General features: G+C 43.0%; 1 protein-coding gene across 6 annotated transcripts in view; it reads right to left on the bottom strand.

Moving 5' to 3' along the window:
- Window positions 1-19190, bottom strand: part of BICD1 (BICD cargo adaptor 1) — a 147927-nt gene that overhangs the window by 10900 nt on the left and 117837 nt on the right. For 3 of the 6 annotated variants that reach the window (XM_066634528.1, XM_066634533.1, XM_066634529.1), the window contains one exon: window positions 6110-6185. The exons of 2 other annotated variants lie outside the window; for them this stretch is intronic. In XM_066634528.1, coding sequence (XP_066490625.1) covers window positions 6110-6185 — 76 coding nt within the window. Of the gene's footprint in view, window positions 1-6109; window positions 6196-19190 lie in introns of all 6 variants that reach the window. One more of the 6 variants, XM_066634532.1, reaches the window with a different exon arrangement.

The following is a 19190-nucleotide window of genomic DNA, read 5'->3' as shown; positions in this document are numbered from 1 at the left end:
CTCGGCCAGCTCGGCCTGCCCCAGGCCCCTCCCCCAATGCTCCCCCATTCTGTCCTGGGCACTAGGACAGGTGATGTAGTAGGCTGCTGTCACCTGCACAAAGCCTCTGGCTATTTGCCCTGGCAGCCACAGCCGCAAAACAACAGAGCAACTTTCACACCATGGTTCCAGGACTTATGCTGATGGATTGCAAAATCCGTCACCATAGGCCTTGGATAGGATTCTGCTGCCCAATATGTTAAATGTTTGCCTCCTCCCCATCCATTTTGACCCGGAGAGAAGCATTAGCAAATGTCTGACATTTGCACTACAATCTGTGAATACTGTAATCTGCACACACATGCCTGAGTGCCTCTTGTGCAGAAAGCATGATTAATAACAGTCTGACTTAAATATGTTAACTTAAATTATTTAATTTAATTCATTAGAAAGGGTGAAGTCAATTAAGCTCCATGCAGATTCATTGGTTTATAGCCAGGTTCTCCAAACTCTGGCCCATGGATCAGATCCAGAGTCTGGAAAAAGCCCTTCCCCTGTGAGCAGCGCTTTCCATTCCGCCGTGGTTCCAGTTATTTTCCACCTAGATCGCTGCACAGGGACACTCTGGGCAGTTGCGTCTGCCCTGATATCCTGCTGCACAGTCTGCTGGGATGCTGGGCATTAGACGTGGCTGCGCACAGCATCCCTGTGCAACCATCAAGGTGAAAAATAACCAGCACAGTGGCACTACGGTATGCACTAGTCGGAACAGGAAGGGCTTTTCCCAGACACAGCAGTCTCCAATATGGAGACTGCTGGTTTATAGGAATATCTGTCTATGTAGATCATCTGTAAATATGATTGTCACACAATCGGTTCTGAAAGTTTTTTGGAGGGCAAATCTTCCATTGTACACCTTTGAAAGCTTTGTACATTGTATGTTCTTACACTGATATACTTTTTCACGAATGTATACACCAGAATGAGAGACTTTATGCAGGCAAAATGCGCCCTGTAGGTTTGGGCCCTAAATTTTTCCCTTTTCAAGCAGGCTTTTCCAGCTGACTCAGCAAAATCCTTTCCATGTCTACTTAGAAGTAAATGTTGTAGAGTTCAGTTTGGCTTACTCCCAGGTAAGTGCACATAGGATTGCAGCCTTAAACTGGGTTATATGAATGCTGTTCCTGCTTTATCCTTGCAGAAAAGTTCACAAAGTCAGTAGCCCACAAAATGTTGTACTAGACCAGCTGTCTACACATGCTTGTAGCAACCATTCATAGTACACTGTTAGGCTGAAAAAGTCATCTCTTCCAGTGAACAAAGCTTTCTTCTAGATATAGAAACGATTCTTATATACCCCAGTGAGTATCTGTAGCATGCAAGCATGTCTTACTCAAAGAAGAAGAATAAAGAAGTGAAATGAAGAACAGATCTGCATATTCATTGAGGTGAAAAAGGAAGCCTTGCCGTTACAGTATAAATACCCACAGATTTGTGTCAACCAGGGCTGGCCTTATGGCAATTTTGGGGCAGTGAGTGACACCCGCAGCTGGCATCTCTCTCTGTAGCTGACACTCTAGCATGGTATATGCCAGGGGTGTCAAACTCATTTCATACAGAGGGCCAAATAGCATTCATGATGCCTTCTGAGGTCTGGAAGTGATGTCATTAAACAAGTCATAGCCAAAAATAAGAACTTTTTTCACTTAGGAATTCATTTGCTGCAAATGGCAGAAGAGAAAATATGCAAATCTTGGTGATATTTTGAGATATGGGAGAGCCCAATTCAGCAGTAACTCCTCCAGCACTGCTCAGCAGCTGAGAGCCTGAGGGCTGGATAAAAAGTTTCCACGGGCCGCATCTGGCCCCCGGGCCTTATGTTTGACACCCCTGGTATATTCCATGCCAAGGCATCATGAGGAGAGTGTAGCAAGCAGAGCATTGACACTGGATGGCCCACCTTCCCACCCCTGAGTACAACTGGATTAAAATCCACCCCCCCCTCCCCGAAGTTGGCAGTGAAGCAGTCGCTGGGTGCCTTGCCACTGCTACTCATCCTGGTGAGTGGGAGGACATTGTAAAAATGTTTGGCATTGGGCCCTGCAGCTCCTAAGGCTGGCCCTGGTGTTAACGATGGAAATATGCTCCCCAAAGCCCATCAGTAACTGACCATTTCATTAAGCAAAAAATAAGCCAAAGAAGCTCACAAAGGGCACTCTGAAACTGCCCCGCTGTCTCCACTCATGCATCTGACAGTGCTCCAAAAACCTTCCCTGCTACTAGCTGGCTGGAAATCACCCCAGCAGGCATCATGATGGGTTGGCCACAAGCTGGAATGCTACCCATCAGGTGGCCCCGCACAATGCCTCCTGGAGTGATTTACAGCCAGCAAGCAGTAGGGAAGGCTTTCAGACAGCTTTCAGCAGCATTTTTGGGTGCACGAGCAGTGGTGGTAGGATGGTTTCAAATCACCAAAGGACAGGGGCAGGTCTGGAGGGAGGCCATGGGTGCATGCCTCCTCCCCATACTGACGCCAGAGGGAAAGGTTACCTACCAGGATGGGAAACAGCTCAAGCACAGCCGTGAGCCCAAGTCTACCTGCTGGGAACAGGCAGAATGGGAGCCCACGTCTACCAGGCCTACCAGGCAGGTAGATCTAGGATCCAAGTCCAGGTAGGAGCCAGATCTACCCACCCACCAAACTGGCCACATAGGCCAGTTCAACCAGGAACCCAGGTCTATTCAGCTGAAAGATCTGGGCTCCAAGTCCAGACAGGAGCCCAGGACTACCCACCCAGCGAATCTCAGCCACAGAGAACATAAAGTTCAACCTGGAGCCCAGGTCTACCCACCTGGTTGACCTGGGCTCTGGAGTTGGTAGTGCTAATGCCCCCTCCCAAACATAAACACTGGATTCGCCCCTGCCAATGGACCATAGTATATGTGGTCTGTCAGTGATTGGAACATCACTAAGTGATACACATCTGTACAAATATTAAGAAGCTACTACCAATAGGAAGAACTGTGAACTTGGGGCTTTTCTTTGGAAATCTGCATTTGGTTAGGAGGATTGAAATAGATAGCGCAATATGCATGCTTTTGTTCTGCTATGGTTTTTTCAAAAGTTGCCCAGCTAGATATGAATGACTTAACCACACCCAACCAGATTTTTGGCAAACATTAAAAACACCCTTGGAAATGAAGTAAATTCTAGTACAAACACTGTAGTACTAGAACTGTGGTTCTAGTACATTCTGTAGTACATAATGTAGTACAGTTCATTCTATACTTGTTCTTGTGGCATAGTGAATCCCTGCTGATCCAGCAGTAGATGCGCTTTTTCTGTGTAAGTCTCACTGAAATAAATGGTGCTTGGGAGGACTGATTAGACTAAAACTCTTTTGATCACTTCAAAAGGTGACTCTGATTAACCAGGCAGCAGCCTTTTTACATGCTAATTGTCTTTAAGTACTGCATGGTCCTTGGCTGGAAGGCAGCTTTATAGACAACAGCTTTTTTGTGTCTTACAAAAAGGATGCATCCTCTGTGATGTTGCCTGTTGTGACATATACAGCCACTATCTCAAAACAAAGAATTTTCCCCCCATTACAAAACTATTTTTTGATCCATAGAAACATATATGAAGAATTACTTGAATAATGAATCAATTTATCAGGTAAAAGTCATAATCAACTAACAGCCCAATCCTAAGCTGGGTTGACGCAGTGGGGTTGCATGGTTTCTGCTGTATCCAGTGCATCTTTGGAGCAGGCTGGAGGTCTCCTCAGAGTAAGGGGATATTTTTCCCTTTATGCCGAGTAACGCCCCAGCTTGCCCTATGGGCAAGGCACTAAATAGCTTGCCCTAAATAGCTTGCCCTAAATAGCAGGCACAAATTCAAGCAGCCCCCGTGTAATGCTGGGAGGCCCAGGGTGGGGGTTGGATATGGCAGAGGCCTGCTCCACTAATCCTGCCCCCTCCCAGGCCCAATCAAAATCAAATTATTCAAATGACATATAATTGCACATGTGTTTCTCGATCTTTTGGCTAAGATCAAGTGTAAAAATGTCATTTCTTAAATGGCTGTTGAAGACTAAGCATCCCTCCTGAAAGACAGTGTCAAGATCAATTTAGATGTCTATTGAACAGGTATATTGTCTAGTGAACAATTTGATTTGTTCAATGTCATTTGAATAATTTGATTTTGATTGGGCCTGGGAGGGGGCAGGATTAGTGGAGCAGGCCTCTGTCATATCCAACCCCCACCCTGGGCCTCCCAGCATTACACAGGGGCTGCTTGAATTTGTGCCTGCTATTTAGGGCAAGCTATTTAGGGCAAGCTATTTAGTGCCTTGCCCATAGGGCAAGCTGGGGCGTTACTCGGCATAAAGGGAAAAATATCCCCTTACTCTGAGGAGACCTCCAGCCTGCTCCAAAGATGCACTGGATACAGCAGAAACCACGCAACCCCACTGCGTCAACCCAGTTTAGGATTGGGCTGTTAGTTGATTATGACTTTTACCTGATAAATTGATTCATTATTCAAGTAATTCTTCATATATGGATCAAAAAATAGTTTTGTAATGGGGGGAAAATTCTTTGTTTTGAGATAGTGGCTGTATATGTCACAACAGGCAACATCACAGAGGATGCATCCTTTTTGTAAGATGTCATATATTACAAATATATATAATATATATTATATATATATGTGTGCAATTATACACACACACAAGTAATCAGTGGAGATTTGCAGGCTGGAACCCAGACTTCTTTCCTCTCATTTCTATATATCCTAGGATAACCAGCTTGCTTGTTGAACCTTCCCACTATGACATTACTTTGACATACAAAATATTGACTTCAGTAAATGGCTTTCATATGTTGCTCGATAGTTCATTGCTCAACCCTTTTTAGAGGATGTAGTAAGATCTGCATGGGAGATCCATGGTTTGTGAACACAAGTAATATAAAATAATTACACTAGAGGACCACACATTACAACACGCTGCATCACAACTGTCTAGAAATGTGCGCTGTTGGCCAAATCCAGCACCAAATCTGACTGCTGGAAACTGAATTACTGTCGCAGCCTGTCAGGAGCTATGGGCCTTAAACTCCTAGAACCTGGAGAAGGTTCTAGGAAATCTTATTCAATGTACGACCATGCCAAGCAATTGCAAGGGAACAGAATGAGATAAGTTGATGAAACTCAGTCCCAGTCAATCAGTTGATTCTGCTGCTGGAGATTCTGAATGTCCACCTAAGTTAGACCTTGCCTACTTCTACTGCTGGACTGGGCCTATCTGTGGCTCTCTTCCTTTCGGCTTTCCTCCCTGCATGACTTAAGTCAGTGGTTCCAAACATTTTTTCACTTGCATATCCCTTGGCAGCCTATTTCCATAAATTGTACCCCTCATATTAGCCCCACAAGGCATTTTAATGCCAGCCCCTCAAGGCATTCTCATATAGACCTGCCTTTTTCCACCATTATTCAATTCTTTTTCAAGTATCCCTAAAGGTACTGGGAAGTACCCCTGGGTGTACACGTACCCCAGGTTAGGAACCACTGCCTTAAATGATCTGCTAGCTAGACCAAGCCCTGCAAAGGATTTTCTACATCTGAATTCTGACACAGCCCACCTGCATTGCTGTCTGTTCTGTAAATGTGGTATTGTAAAGCATGATGCTGTGGGTGGTGGGTGGTTTGGGCCATGAGCTGCACACCCTTCACATGTAGCCAGGTGGGTGTTTCTTCCACACATCTGCTATTCCACATGGTTTCTGTAAGTGTGTGAATACCATAATCATGTGGGCAGGGATGATTGCACAGATGCCGTGTGGCTGTGGTACTCATACCCTGATTAATATATTGAAATTTTAAAGAGTAAGGCTGCAATCCTAACCACACTTTCCTGAGAATAAGCCCCATTGAACAAAATGGGACTTACTTCTGAGTAGACCTGGTTACGACTGTGCCCTAAGCCATATAGAAGGCAGGAAGCGGAAGGATGGGCTGGGGTGTCATAAGTGCCGGAACAACAGAAGTGTGGTTATTGCCTATAGCAGACTGAGTACAGCATACAAGGAAGAGCAAGAGGCAAAGAAACAAGAGTTAGTAGAGCATTACCTGACAGTCTGGCAGTCTTGCCTCCTGGCTAGTTGTGAGCCGTGTGGCGGTATGGAGGCAGCAGGCTGCTGACAATCTACAAGAAACTGATAAATTAGACATATATACAAAGAGATGACACGAAGGGTTAGTAAGTAATAAACAGACAAGGCAACTGATTGGAGAGATTTAGTGAGGAATGTATGTTTCATTCACAAGCTGATAGGAATGAACTATTCAGAGTGTTACTGAATGTTTCACAAATTCTGATATAAATATTTGACTTTTTCCAGCCAGGAAAAGTGCTCTAGGCATTGTTCACAGATCATTTGTTGGTATTGTGAGTCAGTATTCTCAGTCTCAATTTCTCACCTGTAAAATGGGAATAATAATAGTGGGCTTATTTCACTGAATCATTGTGAGGAAAATACAGGAATACTTGATGTAATTTTTTTTTTAAGTTAAACATGCCAAAGTTAAATTGAAAACAGTGGACCTAATGTGTACCAAGTGCTTGAGCCCAACAGATTTCAATGGGGCAGACATATCCGACTTTCTCTGGAGTATAGCCATAAAGCATTTGGTGCATTAAAATTGTAATTGAAATAATAAATAGGAAGGTACTTGGGGAGATAGTTTTCAGCAATATAATAATGGGGATTTTCCTTCCAACAAAAATGTGAGTAAGAGTAATTTTATTTTTCAGGTGGACGAAACAGAACTGCATTTTCTTTATCCTTTGTGCTAATGCAACAAAGAAAGATTCTTTAAGATCCGCAACATTATACCTTCTATTTAAAGATAACCATGATCCCACAAAACCTTGCAAGGTTTTGATTGCAACTATAGTATCCAAAATACATGAGGGTCAGCTGTTCAGAGGCCCACTTGCATGCAGACTTCATGCTCTCAACTGTGCCACAAAGGTACAAGAACTCAGCATACATGGAAACTACACATCAGGCTGTAGGGTGTACTACACATCAAGGCGTTGGTTTGTACATTCCCTGGCAGGTGCCACAGTACAGAAATAGGAGTGTGGGGATACGTTAAGGAAAAGGCAAGTAACTTTTCTTTCATGACATCCCATTCTCAGCTTGGAAAAAACTATCTTGCAGAGTGTTTGCAATATGGACCTATAGCCAAGGTGGGAGGGACTATTTTGCCCATGGATTCTGTAGGTATCAGCCATACTGAACTGACTATATTAATACCCTGTAACAGAAGAATGACACCATAAGATTGACATCCTAAACTCTTTTCTATGCTCCACTGAAATCAGTGAAGCTTAACTTCCAATGCATTCAACATATGTGTAAATATATTTCAAACCGGGGTATAATACAGTAAAGAGAAATTCAATACTGTCTGATGCAACAGCAGCTTGTGGAAGAGGAGACCCCTTTAAGTTCACCTACTGCACTATCTGTTACTATAAGAACTGATATACAAGAATATACTTTGTGTATAGTATGCATTCCTGAATCTTTGGAATTCTCAGTTCAGTGGCTTCCTGAGATATGTTTCAAGAGCAAAATATACATGCACATCACCACAATTACATTTCTTTGATCATGCTTCTTGGATACTAGTATGAATCTCCATGTAAAAATCAACCCAAGGTATCTCCTTATGAATTGAAATTATCTCTTTTTATTCTCATTTGATGCTATTCTCACTATGCCTACTTTACATTCATTGGCAGTTTTATTACGAATTGTCATAGACCACACCTCTTCCATTTCATGGCCATTTGACCCCATTGTGTGTGTGTCTGTCTGTCTAGCTCCATAAGCTTCCTGCTCCATGAAATCATGCCCAGTTTTGGCATAGTTGCACCAGTGGGGGGGGGGGAGAGGTGGATAGGATTGGGATCTAAGAGCCCAATCCTGACAGGCTTGCACCAGCCCACCACCGCTGTGCACTGTCACAAACATGCCATAAGGAATACCTGCAACAGTTAGCATCGGCCTAGAGACGGCCACCAGTCGGAGGCTTTCCGGACACTGACCAGCACTCTAGCCAAGTGCTGGGCAGCAAAGAGATGAGTGGGGGCATGGGGGGGACACGTTCTGAGGTGGGGGGAGGGTGGAGAGAAAGTAGGGCAGGTGAGGGAGTGGGGTGGGAGGGGGTGTGGGACTGGATTCATAGCCCCATGTCAGGACTCCCAGTCTGACATGGGGCTGCTTTACTCTGCGCCAGCTATTTAGCCAGTGCAAAGTCGAGTAGCCCCACTGTGGGGCTTATAACCTTATCGAATGTCCCCTTCCTCCGAGGAGACATCAGGAGCTGCTGGCAGCTGCCCAGCGTGCTCAGGATGCTGCAGCAGCCATTTTGGCGCTGCTGTGGCCCTGGGCTTCAGGCAGCTAAGGATTGGGCTGAAAATGTGCCACAAGCCTCTTCATTGTTTTTGTCTCTTCCTGCCATCTCAGTTCATATCCAGGTTGTTGCCAGCCACATCATCTCTTGCTCTTTTGGAGAGCTGCACTGCCCCCCTGTGGCTGGCATGCATGCCTGTAGATAAGCAAATCAGGTTTGCTGGCCTGCTGTTTCAGATAATGGCAGTGAATTTATAACCTTGAGAACTATCTTTGACAAGAAAGAACATCATGACATGCCACAGTGTACTGAGTTATTTTACTGATGCATTAAAGAGCAAAATGCTCGGAAAAGCTGGGCTGAGCTTTGAAGCAGTTCCTTTTTTAAAGAGTAATATAATTAGGAAGATATAAGGAGAGCACTTGGTGCTAAACTGATAAACCTCCACTGGGGGGAAAAAACAAACACTGGTGGTTTAGAGTGAGTTGTAATGTTCACAATTCCAACACAGCAGGTTTTTCATGCTGAGTTTTGCAGAACTTAAAAAGTGAGGCACATGGTCTGTGAACCTGATTGCTAGACGATGTTGGAAAGCTAAGGCTGCAATTGTAAACAAGCCCTGTTTCAGGAATAGTTGCTTTACAACTGTCACAAAACAAAATGTGCCATGGAGCACACCCTGGCTGTGCCACAAATGGTCAACAGTGGCAGCCAGGCAACAGCAGCCTCCATGGGAGCCCTGGCGCCAATAAGTTGGCACAGGGGGTGGGCGGAACAGGGCAGGGACCACAGTAGGGACGGGAGTGTGTCAACAGCAGGAAGGGGGTGGTTGTAGGAGGCGGCAGCTCTGTTGATATCCTATCCCTCTTCACTATCTCAATCCACCTGCCCGGGTCTACTTGGACTTGTGACAAACTCCAAGGGCCAGTGGAGGCTTACCCCAGAGGAAAGGAACAAATGTTCCCTTATATCCGTGACTGCCCCACCCACAGGATATAGCTAGTGCTGCAAGAAGTGGGCTGTGAAAGTCCCAGATAAGCAACAATGTACCTTGTAGCAATAATGCCAGAAATACAAATACCCAGCCCACACGAGAGATAATTTTTTTATATTTTATGATTTGACAATACAAAACAAAAGAGTAAAGAAGATAAAAGGTAGTGGGGTCCCTAAATTGCATGTTATAGAAGCAATGTAGACACTACCCCAAGTGTTCCTCAGGTTTATATATTAGTATCGTTCTATTCAGAGCTCTTCAATATGGCACAAGTAATTTCAAAACTCTGACGAAGCAGCATATGTGCCTCCTTTTAAATCTGTTGTCCAGTCCTAGGCTTCCTGGATCTGAGTCTCATCCCGAGAGATTCTCATGTAGGAACATACATTAACTCATTAAAGATGTTCCCTTTTACAGAAGGTCTGATTTTGCCCTATCACCTATAAATGGCTTCTAATTTTATTGCTATTTTTTAAATTCCTGACTCAGCAACACTCCCGTCTAATTTATTTCCTGTTTATTGCAAGATGTTCTCTGACCTCTTGACCATAAAATATGCCCAAAAAGTAGCACTGGTGCTCTTTTCTAAATTTTTCCCCATAATCCAAGAGATGAATGTGCACTTATTTTTGCTGTCAGCAAGCCAGTTAATGGAAGTTTTACGCGCTGACTACATTTCAACCTTCCCTACTATGGAGTCATATTGTTGAATAACACAATTGGTTTGTCATGCCAACTGGCATTAATAAACTTTAAAAAAAATTAGAGAGTACTGTATCTAGAATAGTTCTGCCTGCTCAATTCCAGCATAGGATACAGCATGGCCCCACTGCATCAGTACTGGTTACGAATGGGCTGTGAATCTGGAGTGATATACAAAACTTCCTTATAGAGTTAAACAAGAAATCCATGTACAGTAGTAATGCCCAGATTGGCAGTTGCACTCCCCCAGAGATGTTAGCTACTGAATCTAAATTTTTTTAAAGATGCCTTTGATAAGAGTGCTGATAATCCATTCCTGTTGAACTCTGAAGAGTTCTGGACATGATGGATTGTAAGTTCAGCCTTGACAAAGTGAACTTTGTTCAGTGGATAAGTCTGATCCTATCTAACCTTCATCTCCCAGAGATGCTGTAAAAACTACTGACAGTTGCATGTCTGGGATCTTAGCTGATAAGAAAATGAAGACTGTCAGCACAATTGGTGGCCAGCCTTAACAAAACAAGGATCAATGCTTTTAGATGTTGGATTAGAGCCACAACAAATTCCAGAATGAATGTTCTGTGCACTCATCATTAGGTTAAGCCAGTGGTTCCCAAACTTACCTTGGTCATGGTGCCCTTCTTCCATGGCACTCTGTCACAGCAGTACTGCACTACACTCCTCCAAGTTCTTGCGCAATCCCAGCAGGCCAAGATAGCAGTGCCCAGGAGGGATGGGAGGAAGAGGCTGCCAGGAACATCTCATGGTGCCCCTGTGTGCATGCCGTGGCACCCAGTTTGGGAACCACTGAGTTAAGCTAAAAGCTTTTCCTTAGCAAAAAGCAGGTAAATGAGTTTGAGTTGTTCCTTCTTGATCAGCACCTAGATGTTTAATGGCTTTGGTCTTTTCAAAACAAAGCAGTCACACAGATGCTGTCTGTGTCCTCCATAAGAATGGGAAGTTTAAGTGAATAACACTGTAAGCGAATGCTTTGGTGAGGGCAGAAAATGAATGACCTAAAGTGCCGAGAAGTTTAAACTGCTCTTGGAATAGGTTAGTCTTGTTCTCGATTGTCATTATTGTCACTTTATTTAAATGATGTATAGACAATGTATGCTGTTCTTTCCGCTGTCTTTAATATTTAGCCAGATTATTTCTCAGCAGAGTATTTCTCAGCATACAACTTAAAACTGAAGTACAAAAAAATAAAACATGCTCAGATAGTTCTTCCAGGTTTCTTCCCTTTTCACTCCTGCAAAGGAAATGAAACATTACCTTTCCATAGGCACTTGATATTATTTTGAAATATTTTGCTGGATCGGTCCAAAGATCCATCTAGTCCAGTATTCTGGACAACTCCTAACCAGACGCTTCTGGGTACTCACAAGCAGGTCATGCAAGTGATGTCTCTTCCTTGTTTGTTCCTAACTCTTGATATCAGTGGGTATGCTGTTTCTATACATGGGGATTCCGTTCGGCAGTCATAAGTAATAGTCATTGGTAGATCTCTCCTCCATGAATGTGTCCAATCCTTTTCAATAAAAAAGCCCTCTAAAGCTAGTCATCACCACCATGTCTTGGAGATGTGAGTGCAAAGTTGCCCCTTAAGACAAATCTCTGTCACATGTTCATAATGATTCCTTTCAAAATATTGTTATCCCACTTTTCTATTAAAAAAAAAAAATACCCATGTGGATAACACCAAAATATTTAAATGAAAAATGTAGGCAAGGAGTGTAAAAGAAATCAAACATCAATCAGAAAAGTAAAGCAGCTAGTATCCTCGGAACACCATTCTTAAAATTTGGCATGTGAAAAAGCGTGCTAGAAGAGATGTGTTTTTACTGCATGTAAAGAACTGAGCAGAAATTGAGCCAGATAGGCCTGCCTTGGGTGGGTGTTCTGTAGCCTTGCTGCCACTACATGTAAGGCCTTCTTCTTTGGGCCTATTTTCCATTCTCCTGATGCTAGAGGGCCACAAAGTAGAGCCTCTGAAATTGGCTTCAGTATTGGGCAATGTTCCTTACAGTCTTTGTAACACCATTTATTACTCAGGCAGTGTTTGCTGCTACCACAAACTAAACCACTCTACTTGCTCTGCACAAAAGTCAAAATAAGATGTTTGTCATTCCTCCCCTTTCCAAGCTTGTCCTGGTTCTCTAAACTTCTCGGGGAAATTACTTTCCTGCAGCCCAGAAGCTGCAGGTACCAGAAGCTGCCAGGAATTTCCTCAGAAGCCCCAAACTCGCAATGGGGCTTCTCAAGTCAGCCTGACACAGAGTTCAGGATCCAGCAGAAACAGAAGGTTCATTAAGCAGGAAGAGAAAACATACCGAGGAGTTATCTGTCTCACTGTTTTCTCAAAAAGTTGCTTGAGAAAAACTTACTCTGTTCAGAGTTTGCTGCTGACATCTCCTGACACCTAATATGTCCTTGAGTGCTGATTATGGATCATATGAGCAGAAGAACAGCCCTGTTTGAACAGGCCATAGGCCCATTTAGTCCAGCTTCCTGTATCTCACAGCGGCCCACCAAATGCCCCAGGGAGCACACCAGATAACAAGAGAACCTGCCTTGGTGCCCTCCCTTGCATCTGGCATTCTGACATAGCCTATTTCTAAAATCAGATGGTTGCACATACACATCATGGCTTATAACCCATAATGGATTTTTCCTCCAGAAATTGGTCCAATCCCCTTTTAAAGGCATCTAGGCCATCACCACATCCTGTGTCAAGGAGTTCCACAGACCAACCACACGCTGAGTAAAGAAATACTTTCTTTTGTCTGTCCTAACTCCCCCAACACTCAATTTTAGTGGATGTGCTCTGGTTCTGGTGTTATGTGAGAGTGTAAAGAGCATCTCTCTATCCACTCTATCTTTCCCCTGCATAACTTTGTATGTCTCAATCATGTCCCCTTTCAGACACCTTTTTTCTAGGCTGAAGACGCCGTAGCCTATCCTCATAAGGAAGGTGCTGCAGCCCAGTAATCTAAAAGATCATGAACCTTAAAATCAAGGTAGTGGTGAAAAACTCTCTCCCAATTTGGACTATCATATGCACTTCAGGTACCTACAGCCATACTACAATGTTGAATGAGTTTCAAAACAGAGGAATTACTAGGGTTTTGCCACATGATTTTTAAAAATCACTGTAATAAAAGCTCAGATGCCACATCCCAACAACCAATCCCAGAAGATATTGATGTGGTTAACAAACAGAATCAAGGAAGCTATCAGAGGCAAGAAAGCTTCTGTTAAAAAGTGGAAGTCTTGTCCCCCCAAAAAAGGAGAAAAAGGGGAAGACAAACCCTAACCAAACCAATGAAAGTTGACAAAAAGGGAAATGACCAAACAATTTGAGAAGCATATTACTGTAAATAAACAATAGACTTCTTGTTCCAGCGGAACGTCTTCCCATTGGTGGAATGGCATTTGGATCAACTGTTAACATTTTATTCAAATAACAGTCAGGGACCATTAGACGACATTGGTATTAAAAGATCGTTGAAGGAGAATGTAGAGAGGCTGAATTATCTGTATTTTTCATTGCAAAAGTGCTGGATAGGTGCACACACCAGTACAACAGTGCACTGGAACAGGCAGGCTGGCAGGCCTGTGCTGTATCTAGTGCAAGTTTGGGGCTGACTGAAGCTCAGGCCAAGACAAGGGAAAAATTCCCCTTACCCAGGGAGAACCGCAGCAGTTCCAATGGGTCTACTCGGATCTGCGCTACCTGAAGAGGTGGCGCAGATCCAAGCAGAGTGGAGCAGCCTGGAGCCGCTCCATGCAACAGGGCTAGAATCTGGCACAACTGTCAGATCCTGGCCTCGCCTTCCGCTCTCTGCCCGCACGCCAATGAGCCTGCCTGCCACCTACTCTTCCCCGCACTGAAACGCCTCCTCCACACCCTCCTCATGCCCCCCCATGCCCCTGTGCCAGCTGAGCTCAGCCAGTGTGGACCTACCTGTCCTCATCAGCGCAGAAGCTGCACATTCCTATGCCAGCCCAGCTGACACATGAGGGGGCACAAATGTGCTTTAGGGCACATTTGAAACCCTCCCAGACTGGTGCGCCGGCCGAGCGCTCCTTTAGGATTGCGCTCCAAGTCAAAAACAGTAGATGGGACAAGAGATGAAGTTCTAGGGCTACTTGACCAATTAAAAACAGTGAGATATCATGCTTTTGTGCGTCGTCACAATTAGTGGAATTTCTTGCAGGTATCAAGAGCTTTTCTGTGTCCCTGAGGATTATGTATGCTGAGATGTGTTGGGCATTTGGGATTCCCCCTCCCCTAGTATAGTTCACATTCCATGCATCTTTTTGAAATGCATTCTCCACCTCTCCCCGGTCTTTTTTGGGGGTGGGTGTTTTTGAACTTGCCCTACATTTCCCATGGTAGCTTCCTGAGGATGCGAAGCTAACCAGTTGTCCTGAGGGAAACATTCAGTTGCTTGGAGTTGATATTAGATCTTTTAAAATTTAGATCAATAGACACAAATGTCACACCCTAACAGCAATCCGTGTCTGTGCAACCGCTTATGTGTTCTCTCTTCTACCGTACTCCCTAGGCAATGCTTATTAAGCAATTCTGCTCATAATGGTGATCTTGGAGTCACAGAAAATTACTCAATGAAAATGTCCACTCTGTGTGCAGCAACAGTGAAAAGATAAAACAATTTAGGAATTATTAGGAAAGGAATTGGAAATGTAACGGCCAGTTTCATAGTTTCACTTAAATATACGGAGCAGCCACATCTGCAATACTGTACACAGTTCTGCTCACAAAGAACACCTTAGAACTGGAAAACAAGGGCTATCAGAATGATAAGAGTTTGAAATATCTTCCTTATGAACACGGGGCTTTTTAGCTTAAAAACAAGATGATCAAGGGAAGGCATGATGCAGTATTATTATGAATGGTCTGAAGAAAGTGACAGAAATAATATTTTTCTCTTTCATAACATTAGAATTTGGGGTCTGACAAAAAAAATTGATTTTTGCCTTTATTTGCACGGTGTTTACTTATTTGTTGCCCTCATTTAAGGTTTTTCCTCCAAGCCCAAAAGCTTGAGTTCCAGAATAAATCTTGGAGCCTTAACAGCCATTCTCTCTAAGTGACAGAGCCATGTACTAAACAATCCTGAATTATTGCCATGAGGTCAGGGTGCCCTACCATATAAACCCCTTAGGAATGTGGATGTGAGCTAATAGGTCTTACCAAGGGTGTTGGGATTTCTCCCTTGTTTTAGTTCTCATCAGGCTGTTTTGAATTTACACAGATGTGAAAATGAATGTTATTGGAGCCATGTAGAATTGTTTGTAGTTTTATTGTGATTGACCTTTTGTCCTGTGATTGACTTTTTCCTACTTTTTTCCCCCCTGTGTTTGTTTGTTCATGGTTTAAGAACCTTACATAGGGGGTAAAATGCTCTTCAGGCTCTCACCCAGTGCTGTTTTACAACAAACCCTGAACAATTTTCTATCTCTAGCTTTGGTGTTGCATAAATCATTTCTCCTACAGGTCGCTCAATTAAATAGTATGCAGTAGTGTCCTGATAAAATAAATTACTTCTTCACACAATGCATATTTATTGATTTCACTGCCACAACATTTAGAGATGGCCACTAATAAAATGGCTGTACAAATTTGGGAAAGATATACAGTAACTATCAATTGGTAATAGCCATAACTAAATGGAACTCCATATTCAGGGGTAATACACCTTTGAGCACTAGATGTTTGAGAACGTAGGAGGAATGTTGACTTCCTGTCTGGTTTTGTGGGCATTTGGGTGGCCAAATGGCAGCCAAATGCAGGAGGCATTTGGCTGGCCAAAGGCTTGACTAAATGGATGTTTGGCCTGATTCAGCAGGAACCCTGGATTTACAGCTCTGGGAAGACAATAACAAGTCGATTAGAGATTCTTAACTCCCTTATAGAACCATTGACGAACTGCCACAGTTGGAACCCCAGACAGTATTTTTCATTTGTGATGCATTCATGTCCTTCTATGGCATGAAAAAGTACAAACAGCTAATTATTATTCAGCAAATATGTACACATATATTGAAAGAACAGTAATTTTATACTTGCCTTTAAACAAATTTAATTTTTTTTAGACTAGTGAATAAATTTTTGTGTTGGAACATGTGATTTTAATCATTCCTCATTAAATCAACTGACAGTTTAACTTGAAGGTTAGTGAAGAAGCAGATGCAAGAATTAAAAGTAGATGTTAACCCTTTTCTGACCGGCCCACAGGTGTACACATTTGGTCCCTGTTGTGTATATGCAACATTGGGCAGAAATGGCTTTAAGTTGTATCTCATTCCCTTAGACTGAAATCCTATACATGTTCTACAGAGCCTCCAAAGTGATCTGGGAGTTTGTCCTGAGCCAGCAAGCAAATCTAGTCAGAATGCATTTGGTCCCCTAATTCTGTTGCCTTCTTGGATGGAATGTCTTCCATGGTTCTGGCCTTAGGCCTTCCATCAGGGTGCCCTGATTTCCCTTAATCTAGGGGTCTGGGATGCCGTCCTCCTTTGATGAAGAAATCTTAAATGATTCTGGTTCTAGGTTGTGGGATGATCCGAGCAATGCCAGACAAACTAGTACATTTCAAGAGACTTCTCCACCAGCACCAATCTTTCACTGCAAAGCCCCCACAAACTCCCATGGAATACTTTAGATTTTATTCAATGTAATTTGAAAACCACAGGTCTCAGTTCTTCATGACTACAAACGGTAATTTGGCATGGTAAATGCCAGTCTATGTTGGCAGTCTATGTTAGGCAACTTTGTAGTCACTGGTGAAGTTAAAATCTCCTCATTACAGATAATTCAGATGATTCATTTGCTACATGCACATTGCAGTCTGGGTTGCAGAGAGGGAACTGGCCACATGCAAAATGGTCATGCGCATTGGTCATGAATCTCTTCTTCTTTAAGGGTACAATCCTATACATGCATACTTGAAAGTAACAGCCCAATCCTATTGAAATTCCCCTGTGCCGATGCAGCAGGCCCAGTGTGGCTGGTGCTATATCCTGTGGGGGAATTTCACAGTCTGGCAGTCTCCTTGAGGTAAGAGGAACATTTGTCCCCTTGCCCCAGGAAAAGCCCTTGCTGCAGCAACAGGCTTATTCACACAGCATCCCTACATATTCACACAGCATCCCTACACCCACACCATTTCATTTTCAAGTGACAACCATGCTGCTAGCAAACTTATGAATGGGGCCTTAGCTGGAACTTTGGAACTGACAACTTAAAGTCACAGGCATTATATAACTGCAAGCTATTCTTTCTGTGAGTAAGACAACAATTTTTCCTGCTAATGGGGGAAAAAAATAACCATACCTGATATTTAGGCATGTATTCTATTTTGATACTTCTCACTTACATGAATTGACAGGAAGTACATATGGCTTGCTTGCAAGTAAAATAAATGTTTTAATAAAGTGATCCTGCTTTATAAAAATTGAAGATGAGAATTTGGAGAGAAATTACTATGTGAGGCACAGCATGAATGCGTGTCATCACATTTTGTCAAAATAATATTGCTCAGCGTGAAATGGATGTTCTCAGCCTTGTCTGCATTTCTTGGAAATCTAACCAGACCAAAGGAAAAAGCACAAAGCAGTGGCACCAAGAGGTAAAAGTATGTCTAGCTAGCTGGTTTTTAAATGGATTAAAAATAAGGACAACCCTTCACAAAGCTTTGCATTCATCCCCTCAGATTTAAAATAGGTAGCAATGATTAAATAGGTAGCAACCAATAAAATAGGTTCACAAAGATTTGTAGCAATGACAGGTATATGGAATGTTCATTGATTGAATTCAATGAGCATAACACAAACGACAGATCTAAAGTAATGAGTCAGAGTCAAAATCATGATAAATTAAACTGCAGACAAAATCAAAAGTAACACTGAAAAACAATAAAATGGACACAAAAGAGTATGTTGTGTTAAGCTTCTATAAGAAGCACTTGTTTTCATCTCAGAGCAGTATGAAAAAAAAGTTGGTTACATACAGAATACAAGAGTCATGTAATTTGCCTGATTATTGTCCTGATCCATCTGTTCTGGTACATATTTTGGGACACCAATGTGCTGATTGAACCCCTTGCACACAGGACTTGCCCATTTCTTTCAAAGTTCTGTGCCTGTGAGGGGAATTGTAGACAAAGACCATCCCCCACATCTACACACACCCACATACAACCCCATCCCTCCAAGTGAATAGGCCAGCCAGCACTTGCATAGAGCCACATATATACACATATATGTGGATATACTAGAGTTGCACACCAAGCTATGGATCCATGTCTTATATGACTAGTTTGCATTCAGGGGTTCAGACTATAAAAATCAAGTCATACTGTATACTAAAAGGGCACTTTGCAGGAAGTTGGAGTTTGATAACTAAGGGCCCAACCCTATCCATCTCCCCAGTGCTGAGATGAGTACAGTCACAATGTAGTCCTGAGATAAGGAAAGAAATATTCCCTTACCTCTGTGACCGCCCCCCCTCCACTGCAGGATGCAGCACAAGCCTCCTTGGTATGGCTGCATCAGTGCTGGAAAGTTGGACAGGACTGGGCCCTAAATTTCATTTGGCTAGTCTTGTGATCAGAACATTGAAAGATTTTTTAAATGTACACATTAAAAAGAATTGGATGTGAGGGTTTGTAAGCATGAAAAAGTCACAATTCACCTTCATGCACCCTTCCACTTATTTGTCAGGCTCCAAAGCCCTACTTTAGGCTTAGAACAGGAAAAGTCATGTTGATTTTTTTTTCTCTCCTTGAACTACAGGCTCCCATGCCATGCCACAAACTGCTTTGGGAGTTTCAAAAGTGATTTGAAGTCATCACGGTAGATACTTCTCCTGTTCAGCAGGGGGAGCTCAAGTAACGGCCATCTCATCTGACTGGTACAACAAGGAATAGCATTTGCAACCCTAATGTTATAGGTAACACTACAGAATTAAGAGGGCTGTCTGAAAAGCAGCATAGCAAACCATTGGCAGATAGGTAACAAAGCCCAAGTCACTATAAGGCCTCTGTACTCTCTTGA

Source organism: Tiliqua scincoides, chromosome 7, assembly GCF_035046505.1.
Source record: "Tiliqua scincoides isolate rTilSci1 chromosome 7, rTilSci1.hap2, whole genome shotgun sequence".
NCBI classification, from domain to species: domain Eukaryota; kingdom Metazoa; phylum Chordata; class Lepidosauria; order Squamata; family Scincidae; genus Tiliqua; species Tiliqua scincoides.
The sequence above is the reverse complement of the archived record's forward strand: the minus strand, read 5'-3'. Positions and strand labels throughout refer to the sequence as shown.